The 25,353-nt window shown below is 41.1% G+C and overlaps 1 protein-coding gene across 1 annotated transcript in view; it reads left to right on the top strand.

Annotated features, from left to right (window-relative positions):
- NDUFA9 (NADH:ubiquinone oxidoreductase subunit A9) overlaps positions 1 to 24,885 on the top strand; it is a 34,979-nt gene extending 10,094 nt beyond the window's left edge. The window contains exons 4-11 of the mRNA XM_006739631.3: positions 2,279 to 2,370; positions 3,490 to 3,631; positions 8,644 to 8,746; positions 12,670 to 12,737; positions 14,162 to 14,238; positions 19,502 to 19,597; positions 21,908 to 21,974; positions 24,591 to 24,885. Of these exons, the coding sequence (XP_006739694.2) occupies positions 2,279 to 2,370; positions 3,490 to 3,631; positions 8,644 to 8,746; positions 12,670 to 12,737; positions 14,162 to 14,238; positions 19,502 to 19,597; positions 21,908 to 21,974; positions 24,591 to 24,761 (816 nt within the window). The 3' untranslated portion in view covers positions 24,762 to 24,885. The remainder of the gene's footprint in view (positions 1 to 2,278; positions 2,371 to 3,489; positions 3,632 to 8,643; positions 8,747 to 12,669; positions 12,738 to 14,161; positions 14,239 to 19,501; positions 19,598 to 21,907; positions 21,975 to 24,590) is intronic.
- The last annotated feature ends 468 nt before the right edge of the window (positions 24,886 to 25,353 follow it).

Raw genomic sequence — 25,353 nt, forward strand, 5'->3', positions numbered from 1 at the left:
AGTGTAGGAGGGTTCCCCTTTCTCCGCATCCCCACCAACATCTGTCGTTTCCTGACTTGTTAATTTTAGCCATTCTGACTGGTGTGAGGTGGTATCTCATTGAGGTTTTGATTTGGATTTCCCTGATGCCGTCTTCTCTAAAATCTTATTCTCAAATATCTTCTTGGTCTTACAGTTAGAGGAGCTTAGCTTTTTTCCTGTTTCTTTGTGACTTGAGATTATTGGTCACTTTGTCAATCCTCAAAATTAAAGTATTTCACGAATGATCGGTGAAAACTTTGGCTTGCAGATGTGGAGTCATTGGAATTGAGATATATGATACATATTCCATTCTTTCCACAGGTATTTATAGAGTGCCTGGCGTTGAGCTAAACTCTGAGCATGTCTTGATGAACAAGACCACAGGGAGCTCTCAGTGTTAATAGAGAATACAGAGACTAAACATATAACGTTTTTTTTTTGAGAGAGAGAGAGAGCGAGCGTGAAGGCGGGGAGGGGCAGAGGGAGAGAGAATCTTAAGCAGGCTCTGTGCCCAGCATGGAGCCTAACGTGGGGCTTGATCCCACGACCTTGAGATCATGACCTGAGCCTAACTCAAGAGTCGGACGCTTAACCAACTGAGCCACCCAGGCGCCCCAAGCATATTACTTGAATATAATAATGTTTACAAAAGGGGAAGTATGAGAAAGATAAAACGGAAAGACTTCACTATATTGTTGTTTATTTTTGAGAAGGGTGAACCATACTAAGTGTGAGGTACTGATTTCCCTGCTTTAGTCTGTGGTGGAAACTGCTGTCTGAACAACCACTTGGTTTGCTAACTTGATTGTGCCCCCTGGGCCTTATCCCTGGGAATTTGGTTTCCTTTTAATTCTTTCTCTCCAGGCTTTTCTCTTGTGCCATTCCTGCAGATATACCCCAAGCTCTTCCACTCTGAGTTTTGGAATCCACTTCTTGGATTCTTTTTTTCCCACTCTTGCCATCTTAAAAAAAAAAAAAAAGTCTTTTTAGCTTTTTATGTGTAGAACTGCTTTTTTTTTAAAAAAGTGACCTTCGGTCACCTGAGCCGAAGGCAGCCGCTTAACCGACTGAGCCACCCAGGTGCCCCAAGAACTGTTTTTTTTTATTAGCTGTGTCACTCATTGTGCTGCAGATTGTATGTCTCTTACTTTATCTTCATAGCAAACCCCTGAGATAGGTTGTATTTTCAAATTTTACATAGAGGTTGGAGAGATAACTTTGTACACCATTCACAAAAGGCAAATGGAGTTGTCTGACTCCCCAGCTGTCACTCTATATGTCTCTTGTACCCCCTCTCCTGCATCAGTTATAACTAGTTCCTCCTCTTGAGGGCTTCATCTTTTGCTCTTGAGTCTGGTTTCTGGAGCCCTTTCTAAATTGCACAGGTATGTTAGTGGGCCCCACCCAGTCACTCCCCCTGCCCCATTGTTCCTTTCTCACTCACTCTCCTTTCGCTCATACATACCCCTTAGCATTTGACCCTAAGAACTTCTTACTACTTATTATTTTCCTTCGAAATGTTTAAAAAATCCAATTTCATTTTAACATAGAAAATGCTGTATCTTTGAGGTAATTTAATCCCTGGTCTCCATTTTGGACAAGAATCGTCAACCTAACTGTAGGCCTGAATCACTCAGACATGTAGTTCTACACTGAAATCTGCCATTGGCTCACCCTGCACTTTTAGGCAGGTCACTCCTCCCTGTGTGTTGTTTTCAATGTCTGAAGTGACTAGATCTGAAGTGACTAGAAGAAATGACTAGATCTGGGTTTATAAAGAGGAAAGCATTAAGGAGAGATAAGAAAATAGTCATGAATGCTCCCAATTTAATGGTAGCCTTTAAGAGATACTCCTCCTACCTTCAATCTGTAGCTGGTTGCTGCAAAAAGGGCAAGTCAGTTTTCCTCCCAAATGATCCTTGGCTCTTTGGCTCTATTTCAGGAAGGGAGATTTGGTAGCCAGATTCCCTTACAAACTTGCAAGGGGCAGTTGGGTGGCCAGAAATGGATGTGCCCCACTACAAATGAATATTGTCTTTTCTAATTCTATCATTTCATTACCTGAATAAAATAGATATACTGTGATCTTTTTGTCTCCAGGAGAGTCAGAAAATCAGGAGGGAATTTGAGACCTCATGACCATTTCTCTTGTAATAAATGGAGCCTGTATGAAATGGTACCATATTATGACTACAACAGATGGCCTATTTTGAAACTTGCCCTTATGTTTGCATCTGACTGGCTGTTGTTCTTATAGGAATGGGACGGGAGGAACAAAGATTCTATCCGAAGAGCAGTGAAGCACAGCAATGTGGTCATTAATCTTGTTGGACGAGAATGGGAAACCAAGTAAGTCTTTGGCTCTTGTTTTTTCTTTGCATATGCTATCTTAAGGTTCAGTAGACATTCACTGGGTACCTTCTAATGTCAGGAATTGTAGTTGTCACATTTTTAGTTAGTCCATCATTAAGCATTGGACACCTGTTTACATACCCAAAAACCCCCTTTCAGGAGATTCAGTTGGCAGTAAGTCTGGTATAAGTGAGCAATGTGATGCGCTACCCATAAAAAGCCGGTAGGGATTATGTCAGTGTGGTTGGTGTCATCAGCTTGACGGAATGACCGGTTGGTTCATAATGGCTGATCCTGTTTTGGATTCGTCCAGCTGGGATGGGTTAGGCAGGACGATTTTGCCCATCCTACTGTTCATTAAGCTGAACATTGGTTTTTCTTGCGTAAACAGTGTTCACACTGTTAATCAAAGATGACATGAGTACTGGTTTGAACAGTTCTTGTTAGCCTTTGTGTAGGTTGTTTATCAACAGATAGTGTTTTAATCTTATAGTTGCACATTTTGTTCATACCATTTTCTTAACATTTATTAAAGTTTGATAATCTATGTCTGCCTCATCACATATTTCTAAGTTCTTTGGTGACTTGGAGAGTCTCATTCAACTTTAAATCTCCTATAGTGACTAATAACAGTGCCTTGTACAGTGTAAGCATTAATGTTATTGTGTAATGTTAATGTTATTGGATTAAACTGGTGACTGATTTTTTTAGTTTTTTTTCCCCCTGGGGGAAACAAAGGCCCGGGGATAAGAAGTGGGTCCCTTTTCAGCTCCCAACACTTCCCCCCTCCCTTCCCAGCCACTGCAGCCAGATGTTCTCAAAGGGTCTCAGCCTTGGGATTCCTGGAGCACAGAGAATATTATGTGTGCTGATTTATGACTTATGGTAAGGTTTAAATTATGTACAGTAATGATGATGAGCAGTAAAACTTATATATATAAAATATACATATATATATTAATTTTGACTTTGGGTTAAATCGTTGCCATTTAAAAGTTTTAACTATTAAGAATTCCAGCAACAGTATGAAAACTAGCTTATCACAGAAAGCTTTGGAATCCTTAAACAGGTGTTCTTAACTGATTCCCCCCCCCCCTTTTTTTTTCCTTCTTCCAGAAACTTTGATTTTGAGGATATTTTTGTGAAGATTCCCCGTGCAATTGCTCAAGTGTCCAAGGAAGCTGGAGTTGAAAAGCTCATTCATGTTTCACATCTGAATGCTGATATTAAAAGCTCTTCTAGATATCTGAGAAATAAGGTAGGTGACAAGTTGACTTGGGAAGTGGTTCCCAGAGTTTCTTGGCCCCTTTGAAACATGAGTTAAGTGAGAAGGGTTTCTCATTGACATATCCAGAAATAAAAGGGGCTTCTAATTCTCCATATCCAGAATTAGATTGATGTGTGTGATGTGTGTGTTGTATTCTGACATTTTGGTTGAGTGCTTTCTGTTTGCAGGGAACTATGGTAAGGGGCTTCAGAGATGGATACCTGTTCTCAAATGCTGAAAGTTGCTTGGGACATAATAGGATTATATAGTAAACCTCATAAAAGGTAGAGTTATTTCTATCAAAAGTGTCCTACCCGTATCACCTACAGGTTGAAAGACCATCTTTTTTTCTCAAACCTCGTGCCTAGTATGTTCGTATGCTACTCTTACAGGGGTAATGTAAAGGCTGAAGATGACAGGGATAAATATTTGCCAAGGAAATCTAGTATTTAGGCTTTTTATACTTCCAGAAACCACATTGTCATCCAGATTGTACCTAGGGATTGACCATTCTGATTTGGGGTCATTCTATAGCCTGAAATGTCTTTATTATCAGGGACTCAAAGGAATTGCAGTGTCTGGGGCTGTCTTTAGCATTTGTTTTCTGCTGTCATGAGCCTGCTTTGGGTCACATTGGTAAGGACCGCAGAGTTCTTTACCAGGGACTCCAGCTTTTTGACCCACTGCATTCTTTTATTGAACAAATGATTTATTAAGTACCTACAGTGTGCTGTATATTGTATTAGATGGTGGGGATACAGTAGCAAATAAAACAGACACAGTCCTAGCTCCTATCTAGTTTCTAATCTATTGAGGAAAATAATTCCACTTGTGCCTGGTGTTGCAAAGTAGGGAGCTGTGCTGTAGGAGCATATAATGGGGGTAGAGAGGGCATCTGTCTTATCAGTTCAGAGCATTTAATTGCTAGCATCTGAAAATTCAGTGTAAGCTGGTTCAATATAAAGGGAGTTTATAGGCCCCTGTAATCTGAAAAATCCAGCAATAAGGAAACTTAGCCACACTGGTGCCAAGGTTCATCAGAGTTTCAGCTTGGTTTCTCTGTGATTCTTTCAGCTCCTTCTTTTTGTGTAAGCTGTTTCTCATAGTCATGGAACTGGCTGGCAGCACATTGAAGCCTCAGCATTTTTATACCGCATGGATGAGGGAGAATGAGCATATGCACTCTCTGCCTACCTGCATCTGGCATTCACAGAATCGTCTGAATCCATGCTTGTTTGGAAGGGCCAGGGTTGGGGCTGGAGTCAGTGGTGCGAGAAGACTCAGAGATGTCCAGCCCTGTGGTGTACACCACGAGGTAGATGGTAGTGCTGGTGAATAAGGGAAGAAACACTTGAGAAGGACAAGGCTTTCGGGCAGTGGTTCTTAGCCTTAGCTGCCCATTAGAAGCACTAGGAACTTTGAAAAATCCTGCACCCTGACCAATGAAAGTAGAATCTCTGGGGATAGAACTTGGGCATCGATATTTTTAACTATCCCTAGGTAATCTTAAAGCACAGCAAAGATAGAAAAATAGTATTTACAGAGAAGGAAGAGGATGATCCAGTTTTGGACTCAGGTTGCATTTCAGGTGTCTGTCAATCATCCAAGTACAATGGTGAATGGGGTTTATGATCCTGGAGCTCAGAAGTGAGGTCTGGTTTGAAGATACAAAACCAGTTAATTAGGGGTGCCTGGGTGGCTCAGTCAGTTGGGCGTCTGCCTTCAGCTCGGGTCATGATCCTAGGGTTCCTGCTCAGTGGGGAGCCTGCTTCTCCATCTGCCCCTCCCCCTGGCTCATGCTCTCTCTCTCTTTCTCTCTCTCCCCCAAATAAATAAATAAAATCTTAAAAAAAAAATAAAACCGGTTAATTGAAGCAATGTTTGGGAATAAGGTTGCCTAGTGAGGAAGCGTAGATTGAGTGAACTTTGGACAGGGCTCAGAGGAATACCAATGATTAGTGCTCTGGTAGACAAGGAGGCACCTGCAAAAACCCAAACAAACAAAGACTGAGAAGGAGTGGACATGGTGAGGTAGAAGGGAAACCAGGAGAGTATAAGGTCATGGAAGCCAAGGGAAGACAGTGTCGCAAGGGGGGAGTAGTTGCTTATGAATGCCAATGAGAAGCTGAGTGAGGTGAGAACTGGAAAGTCACCTTGGATCTACCAATATGGATGGAGGTCATTTTTGATCTGATTAAGAATGGTTTGGGTGCAAGTGTTGGGGCAGAATCTAGAGCACAGGTGAACAAAGAGTGAGCAGGAGCTGAGGCAGTGGGGACAGTAAGAGCAGGTGGCATTTTTAAGTGGTTTGGTAAGAAGAGGGATGGGGCAAGAAGCTGAAGGGGCACGTGGAGTTGAGAATCGTTTTTCTTTTAAGGTGGAAGATCTTGACATTGTGTAAGTGCTGGTGAGAAGGTGCTGGTAAAGAGTGAGACTGAGGATAAAGGAGAGAGTCAGTTGGGCAGGTTCCTGAGAAAGTGAATGGAAGTGAGTCCTGGAGCAGGGAAGATAAGAAAGGAGGAGAGTTGTGGATTTTCTGGTGGGAACTTGAGGTGGTTTTTGTTTGCTGCCATATCTTCTCTTTGAATGAGAAGGTGAAGTCATTTATTGGAAGAAAGCATAGTAAGGGAGGAATTTGAATAGAATAGAGAATGTTTGAAATTGTCATAGGAGAGAACAGCTAATTAGAAGAAAACAGTACTTGGGTTATGTTGAAGTCCCAGTTAAAATTTATGACATGAGTATATAAGTGGCAGCAATTTATGATTTTTTGAATTCAGGTGTAATTGACATACATTATATTAGTTTCAGGTGTATAATGTAATGATTTGACATATGTATATATTGTGAAGTGATCTCCACAATAAGTCTGGTTAACATCACCACAAATAAAGATTTTTTTTTTTTGTGATGAGAACTTTTTGTTTTTTTAAGATTTTATTTATTTATTTGAGAAAGAGAGAGAGAGAACATGAGCGGGAGGAGGAACAGAGGGAGAGGGACAAGCAGCCTCCCTGCTGAGCACAGAGCCCAACATGGGGCTTGATCCCATGACCCTGAGATCATGACCTGAGCTGAAATCAACAGTCCGACGCTTAACCGACTGAACCACCCAGGCGCCCCTTGTGATGAGAACTTTTATGATCTACTCTTTTATTAGCAACTTTCAAATTACCTGTAGTCGCCATGCTGTATGTTACATCCTGAGACTTATTTATTTTATAACTAGAAGTTTGTTCCTTTTGATCCCCTTTACCCCTGCCTCTGGCCATCTGTTCTCTGTATCTATGAGTTTGCTGGGGTTTTTGTTTGCTTTTGTTTTTTTTTTTTATTCCATTTATAAGTGAGATCTATGGTATTTGTCTTTCTCTGTCTGAATACTTTGCTTAGCATAATGCCTTCAGGGTCCATCCATGTTGTTGCAAATGGCAAGATTTCCTTCTTTTTTAATTGCATTGTGTGTGTGTGTGTATTTATGACATCTTTAACCCTTCATCTCCTGATGGACACTTAGATTGCTTCCATATCATGGTGATTGTAAATAGTGCTGCACTGAATATGGGGATGCAGATATCTTCTCAAGTTAGTGTTTTTATTTCCTTTGGACATGTTAGCAGAAGTGGAATTGCTGGATCATATGGTAGTTATATTTTTAAGTTTCTGGGGAACCCTCATACTGTTTTCCATAGTGGCTACACCAATTTACATTCCCACCAACAGTGCACAGGGGTTCCCTTTTCTCCACATCCTCACTAACATTTGTTATTTCTTGTCTTTTTGATAATTGCCATGCTAATAGGTGGGAGGTGATATCTCATTGTGGTTTTGATTTGCATTTCCCTGATGATTAGTGATTTTGGGCACCTTTTCATGTACCTGTTGGTCATCTGTGTGTCTTCTTTGGAAAAAATGACTATTCAGATCTTCTGCCCATTTTTTGATCAAATTGGGACTTTTTTTTTTTTTGCTATTGAGTTGTCCAATTTATGATTTTTATGTATTTATTTTCCTCTAGCTCTGAAGACAGTGGGAGTGCATGGCTCAAAGAAGGAAGCTAATGGGGTTGTTTCAGAATTGGGATTTTGCCTGGTGGGTGGAGGAGTAAAGACAAAGGGATGAGATAGTTTACAGTATTGGTAAGAGACTGATTGACAAGTTGGGCCATGGAATCTAGTCTGAGGTAAGTTAGGAGGACTTGATGTGGAGGAAAGCAGCATCAGAGGACTAGCGCTCCTGAGAAGGTGATGACCAGACATCCCAGGAACAGGTGATGAAGAAGCAGCAGCTGGAAGTATGGGAGATTGCCATCTGAGAACAGGATGTCTTCATGTAGTATTTCAGAAGAAGGGTAATCACAGTTGTTGATATGGTCCATGGCCTGAATGAGTTGAAGGGGGCAGAAGTGGAGAAAAGAGGAGATCACTGGAGTTGAGAAGCTGAAGAAACAGAGGTTCAAGTCCACCTGGACATGTATGTCACTCGCAGTGGCTGTGCAGGTGGGGAGGAAGGCTGGATAAGGTGCTGATACTTGCACGGAAAGAGGCCTCGTCTAGGAGGTAGATGGAAACAAGCGAGGGTGTTGAGGTTAGGAAGGTTCCTGGCCTGTCCCCACTCTGGGTAGGTATGTGTGCTGCCACTTCCATATCATGGCCTCCGACCACACTCTCCTTTGTCTGGCAGCCTGCTAGATTGGTGACACCATCTAGAGAACCTATGGTTAGAAAGAAAAATGGAGGCTGGAAAAATTCTACTCTGAGTTTTCTCCTTTCTTCTGCGTAAGCTTCCCCAGGATAAGTATAGGAAGAAACCCAAAAAGAGCCATTAGAGGCAGGGCACTTTTGTATGTTATTTAAAAAAAAATTCTATGTAACTGACTTTTATGAATCCTGCCTTAATCTGGAGAAACTGACCTTTGAAATATAAGTAACGTCCTGATAGTGGAAGGAACGCAAGCTCTGTTCACTCATCTCTGAGCTCTATTTTTTGTTTGGTTGGTTGTTTAGGCTGTTGGAGAGAAGGAAGTGAGAGATGCATTTCCGGAAGCCATCATCATAAAGCCATCGGACATCTTTGGAAGAGAGGATAGATTCCTCAATCATTTTGCAAGTATGTATTCTCTCTTGTATTCTTAGTAGTAGAAAAGAGGATACCGGTTAACCAGGTTGAAGTTAAGTGCAAGCTAACAGGGTTCTCTGACTCGACAGACTGAGGTATATTTTCTCTTCCCCAGTTGCCTTTTTCTCCCCAAAGGTTCAATGTGCCTAGTGTGGTCTTCATTACTGTCTAAGAAAAGAAGCACCTTAGATTCACGGGAAGAGTGCAGCCTTGGGAGACAGAGACTGACTAGCTCTGTGACTGTGGCAGGTGTACGAGGGGCAGCTTCCTTGTATATTGAAATGGAGATGAAAATGTCTGTCTCAAGAGTGGCGTGTTACTGAAATGAAGTAGCCCGTAGTCAGTGCTTAAATATTGGCCTTACTTCTATTTTTCACATGAAGCCCCTCGTAACTACTTTCTCACTTTCAGTCTGATTGCCAAGTCCCTTGGATGTTGATTTTGAAAGACAAAGAGGCAGCATCGTAGTTTGTCAGGTGCATGTAATCAGTATTTCTTGTTTGTTTGTTTTTTAAAGATTTTATTTATTTATTTTAGAGAGAGAGAGTGCGCGAGCAGGGGGAGGGCAGAGGGAGAGAGAGAATCTCAAGCAGACTCCTCACTGAATGCAGAGCCCGACACGGGGCTCAACCTCATGATCCTAAGGTCATGTCAGTCTTCCTTGTTAATAGCAATTTCTGTGGAATGGGATTAGGGACTAATAAATAGGAATTTGGCCTTTGTTAAACTGGTATGTAAACTGCTTTCATGGGCTGGGCATCGTGTTATGCTTGCTCTCAGGCTTTGTTTGCTTAATAATTAGACTTGTCTTGGCAGAAGAAATCAGTCTCCTTGACTAAGTGATGAGATTTTTAGATTTTACAGGTAAAAAAAGTGACTTCCCTGTACATTTGTGGGGGTGGGAAGGGAGAATACATTTTTAAAGTCTGTGATAAGAACCCAGCTTTAGTTTCCGATTCTATCAAATTACCAGTTACCTCTCAATTTATTCACTTATGTATTAGGAGAGGATTCTGACCCTCCTAGGAAGTCCTAGGATGGTTGGTGGGGTACAGTTTTATCAGTTGCTTCCTGTTTCTCCTTGTTAGCTATTCATATTTTTTCTTCCAGTTTTCTTTATACGTCCTTTGCCTATGTGTATTTGTTTTTTTGAGAGATGTTTTTCTTACTGATTTAGACTACATATTATAACATTTTTGTCATATTTACTGTTATTTTTTGTTGCTGGCATATTTACTTAAATTGTTTTAAAATTAATAGACTTTATTTTTTTACAGTAGTTTTAGGTTTACAGAAAAGTTGGATGGAAAGCACAGAGTTCTCACATACCCTTTAAACCCTCGATCTCTGCCCACAACACTTTTGTCTATTATTTTTTTTTTAAGATTTTATTTATTTATTTGACAGAGACCACAAGCAGGGAGAGCAGCAGAGGGAGGAGAAGCAGACTCCCTGCTGAGCATGGAGCCCAACGTGGGCTCGATCCCAGGATTCCAAGATCATGTCCTGAGCCGAAGGCAGATGCTTAGCCGACTGAGCCACCCAGGCACCCACTTTTCTCTATTATTAACACCTGGCATTAGTGTGGTACATTTGTTAAATTGATGAGCCAATATTGATACATTATTATTAACTTAAGTCCATAATTTGCATTAGGATTCATTCTTTATGTTGTACATTCTGTGGATTTCGACAAATGTATAATGACATCTACCTACCATTAGATTATCATAGAGAATAGTTCCATTGCCTTAAAAATCTCCTGTGCTCGACCTTCTTATCCTTCCCTCCTTACCCTGCTACCCACACGCCTAATACCTGACAACCACTCATCTTTTTCTGTCTCCATAGTTGCTTTTTCTAGAATATCATATAGTTGGAATAATATGCTATGTCGCCTTTTCAGATTGGCTTCCTTCACTTAGCCTCTGCATTTAAGCTTCCTTCATGTCTTTCAATGGCTGATAGCTCATTTCTTTTTTATAACTGAATGATATTCCATTGTATGTATAGACCACAGTTCATTTATCCAATTTAGATATTTTTATCCTGTGTTTTTTCACTCTGATTGCTCATGTCTTTTCATATTCTGTATTAATTTCCAATTTAAAAAAAATTGTGGTAAAAAACATATAATATAAAATTTACTGAGGTGCCTGGGTGGCTCAGTTGGTTAAGCTTCTGACTCTTGATCTCAGCTCAGGTCTTGATCTCAGAGTTGTGAATTCAGGCCCCATGTTGGGCTCTGCACTGGGCATGGAGCCTACTAAATTAATTAACTAATTAATTAAAATAAAATAAAATTTATCATCTGATTTGGACTGAATTATGTCACTGTCTTCCCTCCCTTCCCCAAATTCATTTCTTATCTGTTTTTACTTGTGTTTCCTATGTTTTAGTATCATAGCCAAGAAATCATTGCTAAATCCAGTGTCATGAAACTTTCCCCCATATTTTCTTATAAGGATTTTGTAGTTGTAGCTGTTATGTTTAAGTCTTTGATCCATTTTGAGTTAATTTTTGTATATGGTGTAAGGTAGAGGTCCAACTTTATTCTTTTATATATGGATATTCAGTTCTCCCAGCATCATTGAAACTGATGTCATTGAAAACACTGTCATTTCCCCATTGAATGGTCTCGGCACTATGTCAAAAAAATCATTTAACCATACATACAAAAGTTATTTCTCTCTATTCTATTCCACTGGTTTATATGTCTATCTTTATGCCACAGTTTGGATCTGGATTACTGTAGCTTTGTAGTAAGTTTTGAAATCTCCCATATGATCTAACTTTGTTTTTCTTTCTCAAAATGGTTTTGGCTATTTAGGGTCCCTGAAGATTCCATATGAATTTTAAGATGGAGCTTTCTATACTTCTGCAGAATATACCATTGGGATTTTGATAGGGATTGCATTACCGGTAGATTTCTTTGGGTGGTTTGACATATTAACAGTGTTGTCTTCCACCATGAACATGAGATGTATTTCTATTTATTTGTGGCTTATTAAATAAATTTCTTTCAGTGGGGCGCCTGGGTGGCTCAGTTGGTTAAGCATCCAACTCTTGGTTTTGCCTCAGGTTATGATCTCAGGGTCGTGTGATAAAGCCCACGTCAGGCTCTGCCCTCAGCTTGCAGTCTGCTTGACATTCTCTCTCCCCCTCTCTCTCTGCCTCTCTCCCCACTCTCTTTCTTACTCTCTCTCAAATAAATAAATCGTTAAAAAGTTTTATTTCTGCAGTGTTTTACAGTTTTCAGTGTGCAAGTCTTTAGCCAATTTGGTTACATTTATTCCTGAGTGCTTTATTCTTTTTGATGCTCTTATAAATAATGTCTACTTTAAAAGTTTTTTTGTAAGGCTTTTTTTTTAACCTTTACATTCAATCCACTTGGGATTTGCTTTGGTTTATGGTGAGATATGAGCCTTTTCTCCCTCCCTTCCTCTCTTTTTTTCTCATTTTAGTAAAATGATTGTCTCAGCACCATATATTAAATAATCTTTTCATTTCCCACATATTTGTGGTAATGCATTCATCATATCCTAAATTTCCATTTTTTACCAGAGTGGTCTTTTCTGAGTTACCCATGTTGTGTTGCTGATCTACTGATTCCTATGTTCCTCCTTAGAATGGGGTGCAGTGATTTTCCCATCTTGGGAGTGGCCATGCACCAAGTGGCCAAGCCATTTGACCATTTTCCCTTGCTCTCCACGTCCTTAAAAATTTGGCCTTTTTACTTTCCGTGTTTGTTATCTGACAAACAAGTGGCTGCCCATTAGCTTCCTCAATGTCAGCTACATTTATTCCATTATTTCAGTTATGCAAAATGATTCTGCTAACCTGGAGCATATGGAGATTGGTGAGGCTTCTAGTAGTCGAGGCCTTCTAAAGCATACTTCTCTTTCTTCTGTCAGATACTCGCTGGTTTGGTGGTGTACCTCTTATTTCCTTGGGCAAGAAGACAGTGAAGCAACCAGTATACGTAAGTACCCCGGATGAAGGGGCTTTGGCGGATTCAGAGGCAGGTGATCAGTTTTCTGGTTTTATCCTAATCCTGTAACTCCATCATTTTTTCTTTTCAACTTGCTCCAACTGCTTGCCTCTCAGTTTACCTAAGAGGTACATGTATTCTCTGTGTGTTCACTTGTTTGCTCACTTAAGAAAAATAGATTGAATGTGCTAGGCACACTGTACACATCACTGGGAATATAGAGATATGAACTAGACACAGATTGCTCTCCTCACGTTGGCCTCAGTCAGAGGCAGGCTAGCAAAGCAGTTGTCATGCAGTGTGGTAAGTGCTGTGATAGGGAGAGGATTTATGTAATACAGCAGAGGGACACTGAATCCAGGCTTGAGGTTCAGGGATAGCTTCCCACAGGAAACGGCATTGAAGGTAAGACCTTAAAGATGGCTAGCAGCAAGTCAGATGAAGGTGTTTGGGGAAGAGCATTCCAAGCAGAAGGAACAGTGTGTACAGGGGTCCAGAGGTAAGAGCATGTTGGGTTCCATATTATGTTGAAAACAGGGTTTCTCACCTGCGGCACTATTGACATTTTGGGCCGGATAATTCTTTGTTGGAGGGGCTGTTACAGTAGACTGTTCAGCAGCAGTCCTGGCCGCCGGCCACCAGATGGCAGTAGCACTACCTCCCCAGTTGTGACAACTACAAACCTCTCCAGGCATTTTGCCAAAAGGGCCTTCCAGGAGAAGCCAAAATCACCCCCGATTGAAAACCATGGGGTCTGAAATCATATAAGATTATTATTTGGGAAAGTCAAAATGGTAGGATATTGGCAGTTCCATAGGATTCCGCCTACTAATTTGTGCGGCATGGTAACAGCGTTAGGACGAATGATAAGGGGTGAGATTGCAGAGATAGTGAGCAGAGTCCAATCAGAAGGCCTCAGCAGCTGTCTGAGTGTGAACATGTTCTGACTAGAAAAAATATTTAGGCGAACCTTCCAATACGTAGACCATTTGAGCCCTTGAGGAGTGGGTTCTTTAAGGAGCTTTCTCAAAAAGGACAATGCCAGGGAGCACCTGGGTGGCTCAGCCAGTTAAGCGACTGCCTTCGGCTCAGGTCATGATCCCAGGGTCCTGAGATCGAGCCTCGCATCGGGCTCCCTGCTCAGCAGGGAGCCTGCTTCTCCCTCTCCCTCTGCCTGCCTCTCTGCCTACTTGTTCTCTCTCTCTCTCTATGTCAAATAAATAAATAAAATCTTAAAAAAAAAAAAAAGGACAATGCCATTATTTGAACTTATTTTTAAAATTTTTTTTATTTTTTGGTTGTGATTGATGTGGCCTGCTTTCCTTCCTCCCTCCCTCCCTCTCACCCTCCATCTCCCCATCCCTCTGTTTTTCTCTTTCAACAATTATTTAAACACGTGTTATGATTTCTTACAGGTTGTAGATGTATCAAAAGGAATTGTTAATGCAATTAAGGATCCAGATTCCAGAGGGAAATCTTTTGCCTTCGTTGGGTAGGTGACTAGAGTTTGACTTTAAAATTGTGCTACCTGTTAAAATGAACAAATTGTAATGATTTACAAGAACAATAACTTTTAAACATGTCACTACAGATTTGTTGCATTTTTAGTGTTTTTCTTCAACTGTACTTATTCCAGAAATTTTATTCCCTTAGCCCTGAGGTCAGTGTGTCTCAAAGAGCTGTCCAAAGGCCGCTATTGTCAGAATCTCCTGAACGGTTCTATTAAATCAGAATTTTGAGTGAACTGGGAATCTGCTTTAATAAGTGATTTTTCTGTCACCAAAGTCTGAGAGAACCAATTGCCCTAGACTATTACATATACTTAGTCCAGTGATCACCAAGGATGCTTTTGTACTACTCCAGTGATGTTTTAACATATAAAGAATGTTACTATAGATTCAGAAACACAACCAGAATACTTTTAGGGAATAAGTACAGTTGCAAAATTAAATTGCTTTTGATAGAGTATTGCAATGCCCCCAAAAGGTTGGAGATGGATGGTTTAGGGTACAGTTGCTTGTGCTGTACAAGACTGATCATTTATAATATGCTCTCTTTGCTCTTAGGACAGATGGGGCACAGTTAAGCTGTATGACTTACCTGATTTTATTAAATCCTGTCACAGCTGGATTTAGGACCTTTTTTCTGACTTAACTAAAATGAAGAAATTAAGACTCAGTCCACCAGATTGATAGGTACCAAATCACCTAATAATTGGCCTAGAACCCTGTCATTCTATGAAGCAAAACTAATGACACCTGATGTTCCATGGAAGGTGAGAATCTGATTGAACAACTAAGTGATAGCTTAATTCCTAAGAAATATTTGCTTCCAGAGAAAAGACACTTTTCTTTTTAAGCCAGGAAACATAGTATATATTCCCAGGATTATGAATTCATACATTGTTATGTTTTTCACTATTGTTATAGGCTTAGTTTAAGTAAAATTTTTGTCAGTGTAAAAAATCATATTGTGTTTCTGTATCTAGCGGCTGCAAGATATGTGCCCCTCTCTTGAGTTCCTAGTTCACTGTGTTAGCACAGAGTTATATACTCCAGGAGAATTAGTCACAAAAATTGTGTTCAGCTCCGGGTCCATAAATCACTAGACTCAAAGACTTCTGACTCTAGTCAAATGGTAGTTACACTAGGATTCTGAAGAAAAGAAGAATAGAAATGGCTTTACAGATTTTGCTTACTACTTGCTGGAAATAACTCTGGGAGGAGTTAGCCATTTCCCTCTTTACCTTTGCCCAGCCCCTTCCAGTCTCTTTGCTGAGCTGCAGTGCGCCATACTTGTTTGGCATGTTGGTGGGAAAGGAAGTGCTAGGCATGGCAGTGTACCCATTTTGTGTGTGCGAACTCTAGATAGGCACCTGCGTTTCTCTTTTTGACTCTTTAGCCCAGGGGAAAACTTTGCTTATTTCTCAGACACTTTGAGGTGAAGGCAAAAGCATAAGACCTTAATTTTGCTTCTAGTTTTTTCATAGTTATTAACTATAGGATGTTGGTCCATTCTATCATTCATTCATTAAATATCTCTTGATAGACACACATGTACATAAAACTATGAGAACTAATAAAGTCAACAAGGTCACAGGTACAGGATCGGTATATAAAACTCAGTTTCCATATATTCGCAAATGAACAATCTGAAAATAAAATTAAGAAAATAATTTTATTCACAATAGCATCAAAAGAATACAGTACTTAGGTATAAATTTAACAAATACAAGACCTGTATCTAGAAACTTGCAGAACACTGCTGAGGGAAATTAAAGAAGAGTTAAGTAAACAGACATCTCCTGGTCATGGACTGAAAGAGCCAATATTGTTAAAATGGCAGTTTTCCACAAATTCATCTATTTATGCAACCCAATCCTATCTGTAGTCCAGCAGGTTTTTTGTTTTTTTTGCAAAAATTGACAGATTAATTCTAAATTTATAGGGAAATGCAAAGATCCACAATAGCCAAAACCATTTTGACAAGACTAAAGTTGGAGCACTTAAATTTCCTAATTCCAAAATGTACTCTAAAACCACAGTTATAAAGACTGTGATACTGGCATTAGAATAGAATATAGATGAATTAAACAGAATTGATAGTCTAGAAATCAACCTTTCTGTTTATGGATGATTGATTTTTGACAAAAGTGCTGTGACACTTCATGGGGAAAGAATAATCTTTTCCACAAACGGTCCTGGGAAATCCACATGCAAAAAATTGAACATACGCCCTTAACTTCACACAATACATGAAAATATTAACTCAAAACATATTAGAGACCTAAATGTAAGAGTTAACACTATAAAACTTTGGAAGAAAAATAATCTTCTAGACCTTGGGCTAAGCAGAGATTTTTTATTTTTTTAAGATATTTATTTATTTATTTATTTATTTATTTATTTTAGAGGGAGTGTGAGTGGGGGGAGGAGCAGAGGGGGAGGGAGAGGGAGGGTGGAAGACTCTCAAGCAGACTTGGCATTGAGTGTGGAGTTGGACACGGGGCTTGATCTCACAACTGGAGACATGACCAGAACCAAAACCATGAGTTGGACGCTTACCTGTCTGAGCCACCAGGTGCCCCAGGCAGAGATTTTTTTAGATGTGATATCAACAGCATACTTCATAAAAGGAAAAACTGATAAATTAGACACTGCCAAAATGGAAAACTTCCGTACTTCACAAGGCACCATTAAGAAAATGATGACGAGTGGGGAGATCATCAGCTAAAAGGCAGGGTGGGGTGGGTCAGAGAGGTATATGGAAACCTTGAGGACCGAGGAGAAGATAGGAAGTATTCCCTGGGAGCACAGAAGAACACCTCTTGGGAGAGCATAGTAGGGTAGCAAAGCAGAACGGAGTCTTCCATTTGAAGTTAGTGATCAGAAATATAGGTGAGGCCAGGTAGCCCAGTTGTATTTTCTCTCCAGCTCTGTCTTGCTGGGGTTCTGGCACAAAGAAGGCAGATACTTGCATGAGCCAGAGGAGGGACTTGGCTACGCTAGTACAGTGGAGAGGTGGCTGGGGGACAAGGTTTTGCTGAGGCTATTTGCAAAGGAATGACTACGATGCTGAACCATGAAACCTAAGCTGGGAAAGACACAGGCTTCAGTGTGCCTTTCTCTGTGAGCAGAGGCACTTAAACCGGTCCTTGAGTCACAGTTAATGGAACACAAAGTGCTTCAGAGCAGCTGAAGAGCAAGTATATTACATATAATTAGTTTACCCATGATACCAGTATTGCTTGTCATTGTGAAGATTACAAATTGTTCTTTGGCATAGCTTGTATGCCCTGCAGTGATCCTTACACATCCTTCTGGAACTTGAAGGAAGCTACTTGAGGCCTTTGTCTGGTAGTTCCCCTCGCTGACATTTTCACGTTTTTTGTTTTTGTTTGTTAAAATGTCAGAATGAGGCGTTTCTCACTGAATTATGTTCATTCAACTCTTGAGCTCTCACAGGCTTTCTGAGGCAAAGGGGACTAGGCAAACGGGAGAAGAGATATTAAAATGTATTATAAGCAATAATAATTACTAAAGCTAGGTTGTACCAGTACAAAATTATTCAGATCTGTGGGATAGAAAGTCCAGAAGCAGTCTCAAATATATGTAAGAATATATAGTATGTGACATTTCAATTTTAGTATATGTGCTGCTGAAGTGAACACAGTATGTGACATTTCAAAATATGGGGACAGGATAGATGATTCAGTAAATAGTCTTATACCTTTACCTTATATCAATACAAAAATACTTTGCAGAAGGAAAGTATGTTATGGATTAAAGAACCCCAAAGCATTAGAAAAAATAAGTCAGGGTGCGCCTGGGTGGCTCAAGTTGGTTAAGCATCTGCTTCGGCTCAGGTCATGATCCCGGAGTCCCAGATCGAGCCCCACATCAGGCTCCCCAACCAGCGGGGAGTCTGCTTCTCCCTCTGACCCTCCCCCTCTCGTGCTCTCTCTCAAATAAATAAATAAAATCCTTTAAAATAAAAAGAAAAAATATGTGGGAATTTATGTCACTGGTTACTGTAGAGGGATTTTCTAAATATAAAATCAAACCATAAAATAAATCCGAACTTTTGCTTAAGTGAAATGTTTAAACTTGTGTATGCCACAAAACAGTTAAACATTAAAAAGTGAAATACAAACAGTAAAAAATATTTCCAACTATATCATTAAAATATAAAGAATTCTGGGGCACCTGGGTGGCTCAGTCGGTTGAGCATCTGCTTTCAGCTCAAGTCGGTTGAGTGTCTGCTTTCGGTTGTGGTCCCGGGGTCCTGGGATTGAGCCCCACATCAGTCTCCCTGCTTGGTGGGGAGTCTGCCTCTCCCTCTCCTCCTCATGCATGCGCGCTTTCTCTCTCACTCTCTTATTCTCTCTCTCTCTCTCTCTCTAAATACATATACACACACACACACACATATATATGTATATATAAAGAATTCTTACAAATCATTCTTTATAGACGGGACTTCAGGAGGAAAGAGAGAAAAGAAAGAAGTGTATGTAGGTAGTAGGTAAAACTGTATAAAGAAAAATAAATAAATCTCTATCATTAAAGTAATGCAAATTAGAATGTTGGGGTACCTTTTTTACCCAGCAGATTGGCACAGTTTTATGACTAAACTCATTTTTGGCGAGGGGGCTGCTAGCATTTTATGTGAATTGATAGGACCTTTTTGGAAGGCAGTATGGAAGTATTCAATAAAAGCCTTAAAATTTCTAAGCATACTCTGAGCCAGTTCCACTTCTAGAATACATTATAAATACATAATTATGGATAAGTATAAATGTTTACTGTAAGAATGTTCATTAAAGCATTATCTTATAAAGGAAAAATATATTTTAATAGCTTCCATATCCCCCAATTTGGGAATTTATCAAATAGTTATGATTACATGCAGTGCAATTTATGTGATCATTAAATATGCGCTAGAATATTGAGTGACATAGAAAGGTGATTGGGATTTAATGTTAAATGAAAGACATTACAGAATAGGATGACCTATGTAATCTTACATTTATAAAAGCAAAAAAATGTGTATATGTAAGGGGATGAGAAGGCTACATTAAATATATTAACTTTTTTTTTGATGGGATTATGGGTGAGTTTTCTTTGTGCCAGTCTGTATTTACTGCAGTGCATATGTGTTTCCTCTTTCATAAGGAAAATGTTATTTTGTTAAATTTGAAAAGAAAATCTGTAAGGAGCCAATAATTTGGAGAACTGTAAGTTTTCTTTTTGTAGGCCCAGTCAGTACGTCCTTTTTGACCTGGTGCAGTATGTCTTTGCTGTGGCTCACAGACCCTTCCTGCCGTACCCTTTGCCGCATTTTGCCTATCGGTAAGTAAAGTGTTTCTTTTTATGCCTTCTAAAGTAGAGCTAACTCCATACATTTGTTTGTAATGCTGTCATTTAGGGTTATACGGAGTATGTTCGTTATAGTAGAGCCTCTGTCTCTTAATTAGGAGGTGCTCCTGATGTCTTGATGTTAGTCTAGGACAGAACCAGAGGTGTCTAAGAAAGGGAAATGTGGATTAGTGTGGATGAGAAAAACAACGTGTGTTGAGAGGTTAAATCTGCAGTTCTTCAGATTCTCTCATTAGAAACCACGGAGTTTTAATTTGGAGAAGTGTCTTGCTCGGCAGGTTGTATGAAGGAGCAATCAGATTTCCCTAAATCACTCACCCACACATGGGAAAGGATCCTTCTTTATTAAACCAGTCTGATCATATAATTGGGGAAAGGAGCTGGGTTGATTCAGACTTGACCTTGTGGTTGCCTTATCTTCTTCTTGTCCTGCCTCTTGATTCACTTCTTCCCTTTGCAGGTTTAGAATCTCAGAATGATCATGTCACATACTAGTGGTCTGGTCAGGGAGACCTTCACATCCAGTTTGCCAGGGATTGGCTTATAAACCAACATGGCACTTCACTCCTGCATTCATTCAACAAATATTTCTTGAATGCCTACTATGTCTGAGGCAAGGCACTAGGGACTCAAGATATTATACGAAACCCTTAGAAAGCTTGTGCTCTAACACACATGTCAGAAAAATAGGCAGAATGCAGTGTGATGATACTATTTATTGGGGGTGTTCTGTTTTTCAAGCCGTCTACTTCATTCTCACTCCGTGACTGACGTAGGTTAGGGAAGAGCATGAAGTATATGTGAAGGAGGAGGGTTGGGGGCCAAGCACGAGGAATACCTCCATTTAAAGGACCTGCAGAGTCAGGGAAATTTATCAAGAAGAGCAAAGTGAGTCATACATGTAAGTGAAAAAAGTGGAGCATTTGGAAGCCTAGATATCAAGGGGATAGGGGGTGTTTTAGGGAGGAAATGACTGTTTCAAGAAGGGAAGCGAGGCTGTTTGTTCACTTCTGTACCTCCTGCACCTGGGACAGTGCTTGGCACACAGTAGGTACTCTGTCAGTATTTGTGGAATAAAAGGCTACGGAAAAGTCAGATAAGGTGAAGGACTTAAAAGTATCCACTGGAGTCGGTAGTGAGGTCATTCTGATGGCGGCTTTGGTGCAGCCAGACCGCTGGGAGCTGCTTCCTTGGCTGTGCATGGAATTGAGAGTTACTGCATAGTGGAGTTGCCATATGCAAACGGAGTGGCCCACCGAGGGCACGGAAATGGACCGCGGAGGTCCTCTGTTAACACACAGCCAGAGCACAGAGAGTTGGAGGTTTGTGGGGGGTGTTTTAATTACGCTATAATAGCCCAGTAAAGTGCCATCGGGACAGGTTGTCTGGAATCTGAGACTTTGTTCCCAGAGAAATTTTGACCCATCTTCAGCTTCCTTTTTCATTTTTTTATGCACGTTGGAGTGATGTTTTTAAGTTTTTAGAAAGCTGTGGGACCCGCATTCAGTAACCCCCTGGAGACCTACTAGGTAAATCAGATAGAAGCAGAGCTGCTCTAGCTGTAGTGAGGGGCGATCCTCAGAACACGTACTCCCAGCCTTTGCCCCCAGTGCTCTGTGGGGGCCCTGAGGAATTCCTAGGGTACCCTGGATGCAGGCTGAAACCCCCTGCCCCGAGGATACTTAACAGGAACTTGGTGGCAGATAAGGAAAACCCTGTTTTCAGTAAGAGTGGAGAGATGGCATTAATTGAAGCAGGCGGCTCTCTTGTCTTGGGTTTTATGTTTGCTTCCTGATTTGAATCATCCGTCTTAGGCTTCTTCTTACTTTTGAATTTTTTTGGTTCCCTTGGGGCGCCTGCTTTTAAGGATTACAATTTGCATCTTAAATACTACTCAGCTCGGCCCACGTTCTTAACAGAAGCATATCTGAATGTCTGAGGTTTAAATTAGATTAGATGGCACTGACTTCTCTGAATGTCAGATATTTTTTGTTTGTTTTGTTGGTAGTAATGGCTTTATTTTAATTTTCAGTTGTTCGGATTTGTTGTGTCTTCCGTGGAGAACAGGGCTGCTCTCAGTGAGGGCAGTCAGGCTGGGTTAGCTTGAGAGGAAAGGTAACCTCACAGGTAGTGGTGCCAGGATATTGGTTATTTTCTTAAAAACAAAACAATCAGTGAGCCCCTGCCTCTATGCAGCCTTTCTCCTGATGCTTCTTGCAGGCTAGCTTGAGTATTGGGTATGGAGATGCTTATCACATGCGCTATATTTATGCCTTTTTCCAGATGGCTAGCACGACTCTTTGAAATGAGTCCATTTGAGCCTTGGACAACAAGGGATAAAGTGGAGCGGGTGAGTATGTGATGAACATCTGCCTGCCCAGGTACGGGGCAGAGAGCTAGAGATGGATAAGTTAGAATTGATTTTTGTTCGCTTGCTGGCTTGGGTTATTTGCATGCTCTTGTCCACTATCCTTCTGAGGCGAGCCCTGTGGTTTGGGCCCTGAAACTCACCCCGCCTCAGCCTGCTTCAGCTGTGGGGGTGCTGCCTTAGTTTCTCTCCAACAAGTGGTCTGTTTTCCTTTTCTGCTGGATCATTCTCTACGGCACACAAACATGCCTTCAGGGCTCCGTTTTTTTAAAGGTGAAACCCTCCCTTCCCCTTTGTCCCTTCTAGCCACCATCCTGTTCCTGGGTCCTTTTGAGTCCAAACTCTTCAGAAGAGCTGTCTATTCCTGCTGTTAACCGTTGCTTACCTCAGTCTTTCTAACCCACTCCATTCAGGCTCTTATTCCCATTTCTCCCCACAAGCTGCTCTTTTCCAGATTACCTGTGATCACCCCTTCTTTCCCTGAACCCTCACTTGCCAGTCTGTTTTCTGGCCATCTCTGTATTCCCTTGCTTTTCTTCCTCTCACTCGGCCATGCTTTTTGGTTTCCCTTCCTGGTTTGCCCTCTTCTCCCTGATCTGTAAATGTTGGGGGACTGACAAGCTCTGTCCTCAGCCCTTTTGTATCTTTGCTCATTCTCTGAACGACCCTCCCCTCGTCCCATGCCCCAGCTGCTGTCTGTGAGCTCACAGCTGCATTTTTATCTCCAGCCTTGAATCGCCCCCCACCTTCCCCAGCTGCAGACTCTTATATCTATTTGGGTCTAATACAGTTTCCTGAAACTTAACATCTCCACAAATAGAACTGCAAACCTGCTTCTCTCCTGGCCTCTCTCATCTTATGTTAATGAGATCACTGTTCTCTCTGTTGCTCAAGCCAAAAACCTAGGAATTCTCCCCTGATTTGCTCCTTTCTCTTACCAGTCTAAACCAGTATTGTCCAGCATAACTTTCTGCAGTGACGGAAATGTTCTGTAATCTACAGTGTTCAAAATGTAGCGACTAATGATGTAATGTATGGTGATTAACATAACATAATAAAAAAAAATGTAGCGACTAGCAACATAGGACTGTTGGGAACATTTGAAATATGGCTAGTGCAACAGCAAAAATAAGATTTTAAGTTTATTTAATTTTAATTAAACTTAAATGAAAATTACATTTGGCCAGTGGCTACTGTACTAGGCAGCACAGCCGTAGACCATCAACAGGTATTATTCAGGCAACTCTCAAAATATATGTCAGATCTTACTACTCCTGCCTCTCCAGGCCCTTTGTTTTGTTTTGTTTTTCAACTTTTTATTCTGAAGGTGTATGCAATAATATTGAGCATTTTTGGCTTAAAGAAAGGTGTCCACTCTGCCTACCCTAATCCAGGTAGGTCGATTATTCCTTTCTCATTCTCTTGACCAGTCTTGGGCTGCCTGCCTGTCTTGTCCCTCTACAGTGTGTTGGGTTCCAGAGCTCTGGCTCTTTCTGTCTTGCTGTCTCCCGTGCCGGTCTCCCACACTGTGGGTAAAAGTATTTCGAGGAAGAACACAAAATAAAATAAAAATTCTGTATTGTCTCTATCTTTGAAGACCTATTGACCTTTTCTCAGCAAGAATAGCCAAATGATCCTCTGAATGTTACCTAAAAGTTAAAACATAGAGAAGATGAGAAAGTAGTCCTCGGGGAGCAGATGTGAATGGGGCAGGCCTGATCCTCCCCTCTGACTGGCTGTGTCTGGAAAGCTGAGACCGTTTTCAAGATACCCCTTCTACGTTCATGAAAAACCAGACAGGAGGACTGACTGAATACGTGCAAATGTGTCTCTTACACTGATAATGGAGTGGGTGTGGATACAGTAGGCCGAATGGGCTTTGGATTTGGAGGCTGCCTCACAGCACTCCGATCAAAATTGCAGACCTTGTCAGGTGGGGAGGATGAAGGAGCGAGTTGCTCTATATGCGTATTGATTCTCTTCGTGTGCTTGTGGATGGTCTGGGATTGTGGAAGTCTTCCAGCTCATTCTCCTCTACAAACAAGATGGGTTTGGTGTTTTAGATCTTGGTGAGCATCGATCAACCAGATGAAGTATAGTAGGAGCATAAAGGTTAATGGATTATCTCTTAATGAGCAAGGAACAAATGCCAGTTATCTCCTTAATTCAGCAGTGTGAATGGAAGCAGGAAACCCGTGCACAAGGGAGAATTGGGGAATGGGCTGCTTCTGCATTAGGCCCTGTTTTATTTTCTTCCTGAACCTCCTGTGAAGCCACCTTGACAATGTGACTGGTGCTTCTCCATTGCAAATTGATTCTGGTTCAGTCTGGGGAATGGCTCATCTAGAGCCAGTGTTCTGTGTTCGTGGGTAGAGCTGTTTGCACTGATATTTGGTGACCTTGCCTTTTTCCTTCCCTTAAACTCTTTCTGTGGTCTACTTTTAGTGAGGTGCAGGAATCAAAAGCAGCCACGTGTCCTTTGGAGACAAGTCTCGGGGATGGGACTCAGGCCAACTTGAGTGTTTCAGGGTTCGGTGAGATGGCACTTTGTGTTCTTGGTCAGGTCTCAGAGCTCTCCATGGTTCTGTGTGTCCACAGCTTCACCTCACGGACATGCTGTTGCCCCACCTGCCTGGCTTGGAAGACCTTGGAATTCAGGCCACACCCCTGGAGCTCAAGGCCATTGAGGTGCTGCGGCGCCATCGTACTTACCGCTGGCTCTTGTCCGAAACGGAAGACGTGAAGCCGGCCAAGACGGTCAACTTTTAGTGGCCCCTGCGCTGCCCCGGGGTTTCCGTGTCGGTCGGGTCGCCCGGCTGGGACCAGCCCACTGTCGTTAGAGAATCCTGTATATAGTGAATAAGATCCCTCTATTAAACCATCTGAGGTTAAATTCGGCTGCAGCTTTTTCTTTCCTCATTTAAATAATGAGAAATTCAGTCATTCAGAATTTGAACATAATTTCTTTACATATTTAATAATGACATATTGATCATTTATTCTCTGAAATATTGAAGGATTTGAATTTTCCTATGTCAGGCTATGTCTGGTGTATGTTTTGGAAGACAAGGACCCCTTTTTAATGTCCAAATATTGTGATGACCCCGAGTGATATGGGATTGTCTTTTAATATCCATTAATTGAGAAAATACATAGTGTGCCATAACTAGCCTGAACTTACTCACACTTAAGATATTTAAAAAAAATTTATCTTAATGGCATCTACAAAAAAACTAGTTTGTACATGTAGAAACATTGTCTGTAGACATGGGTTCTCCAACGACTTGCAGTAATTCCGCAGTCCTCTGCTTGGATCCGAACTCCCCGAGACCTTTGTCCCACTGCTGTCCGGACAATATCT

Source organism: Leptonychotes weddellii, chromosome 5, assembly GCF_054177405.1.
Source record: "Leptonychotes weddellii isolate Sample4059 chromosome 5, ASM5417740v2, whole genome shotgun sequence".
Taxonomy (NCBI): domain Eukaryota; kingdom Metazoa; phylum Chordata; class Mammalia; order Carnivora; family Phocidae; genus Leptonychotes; species Leptonychotes weddellii.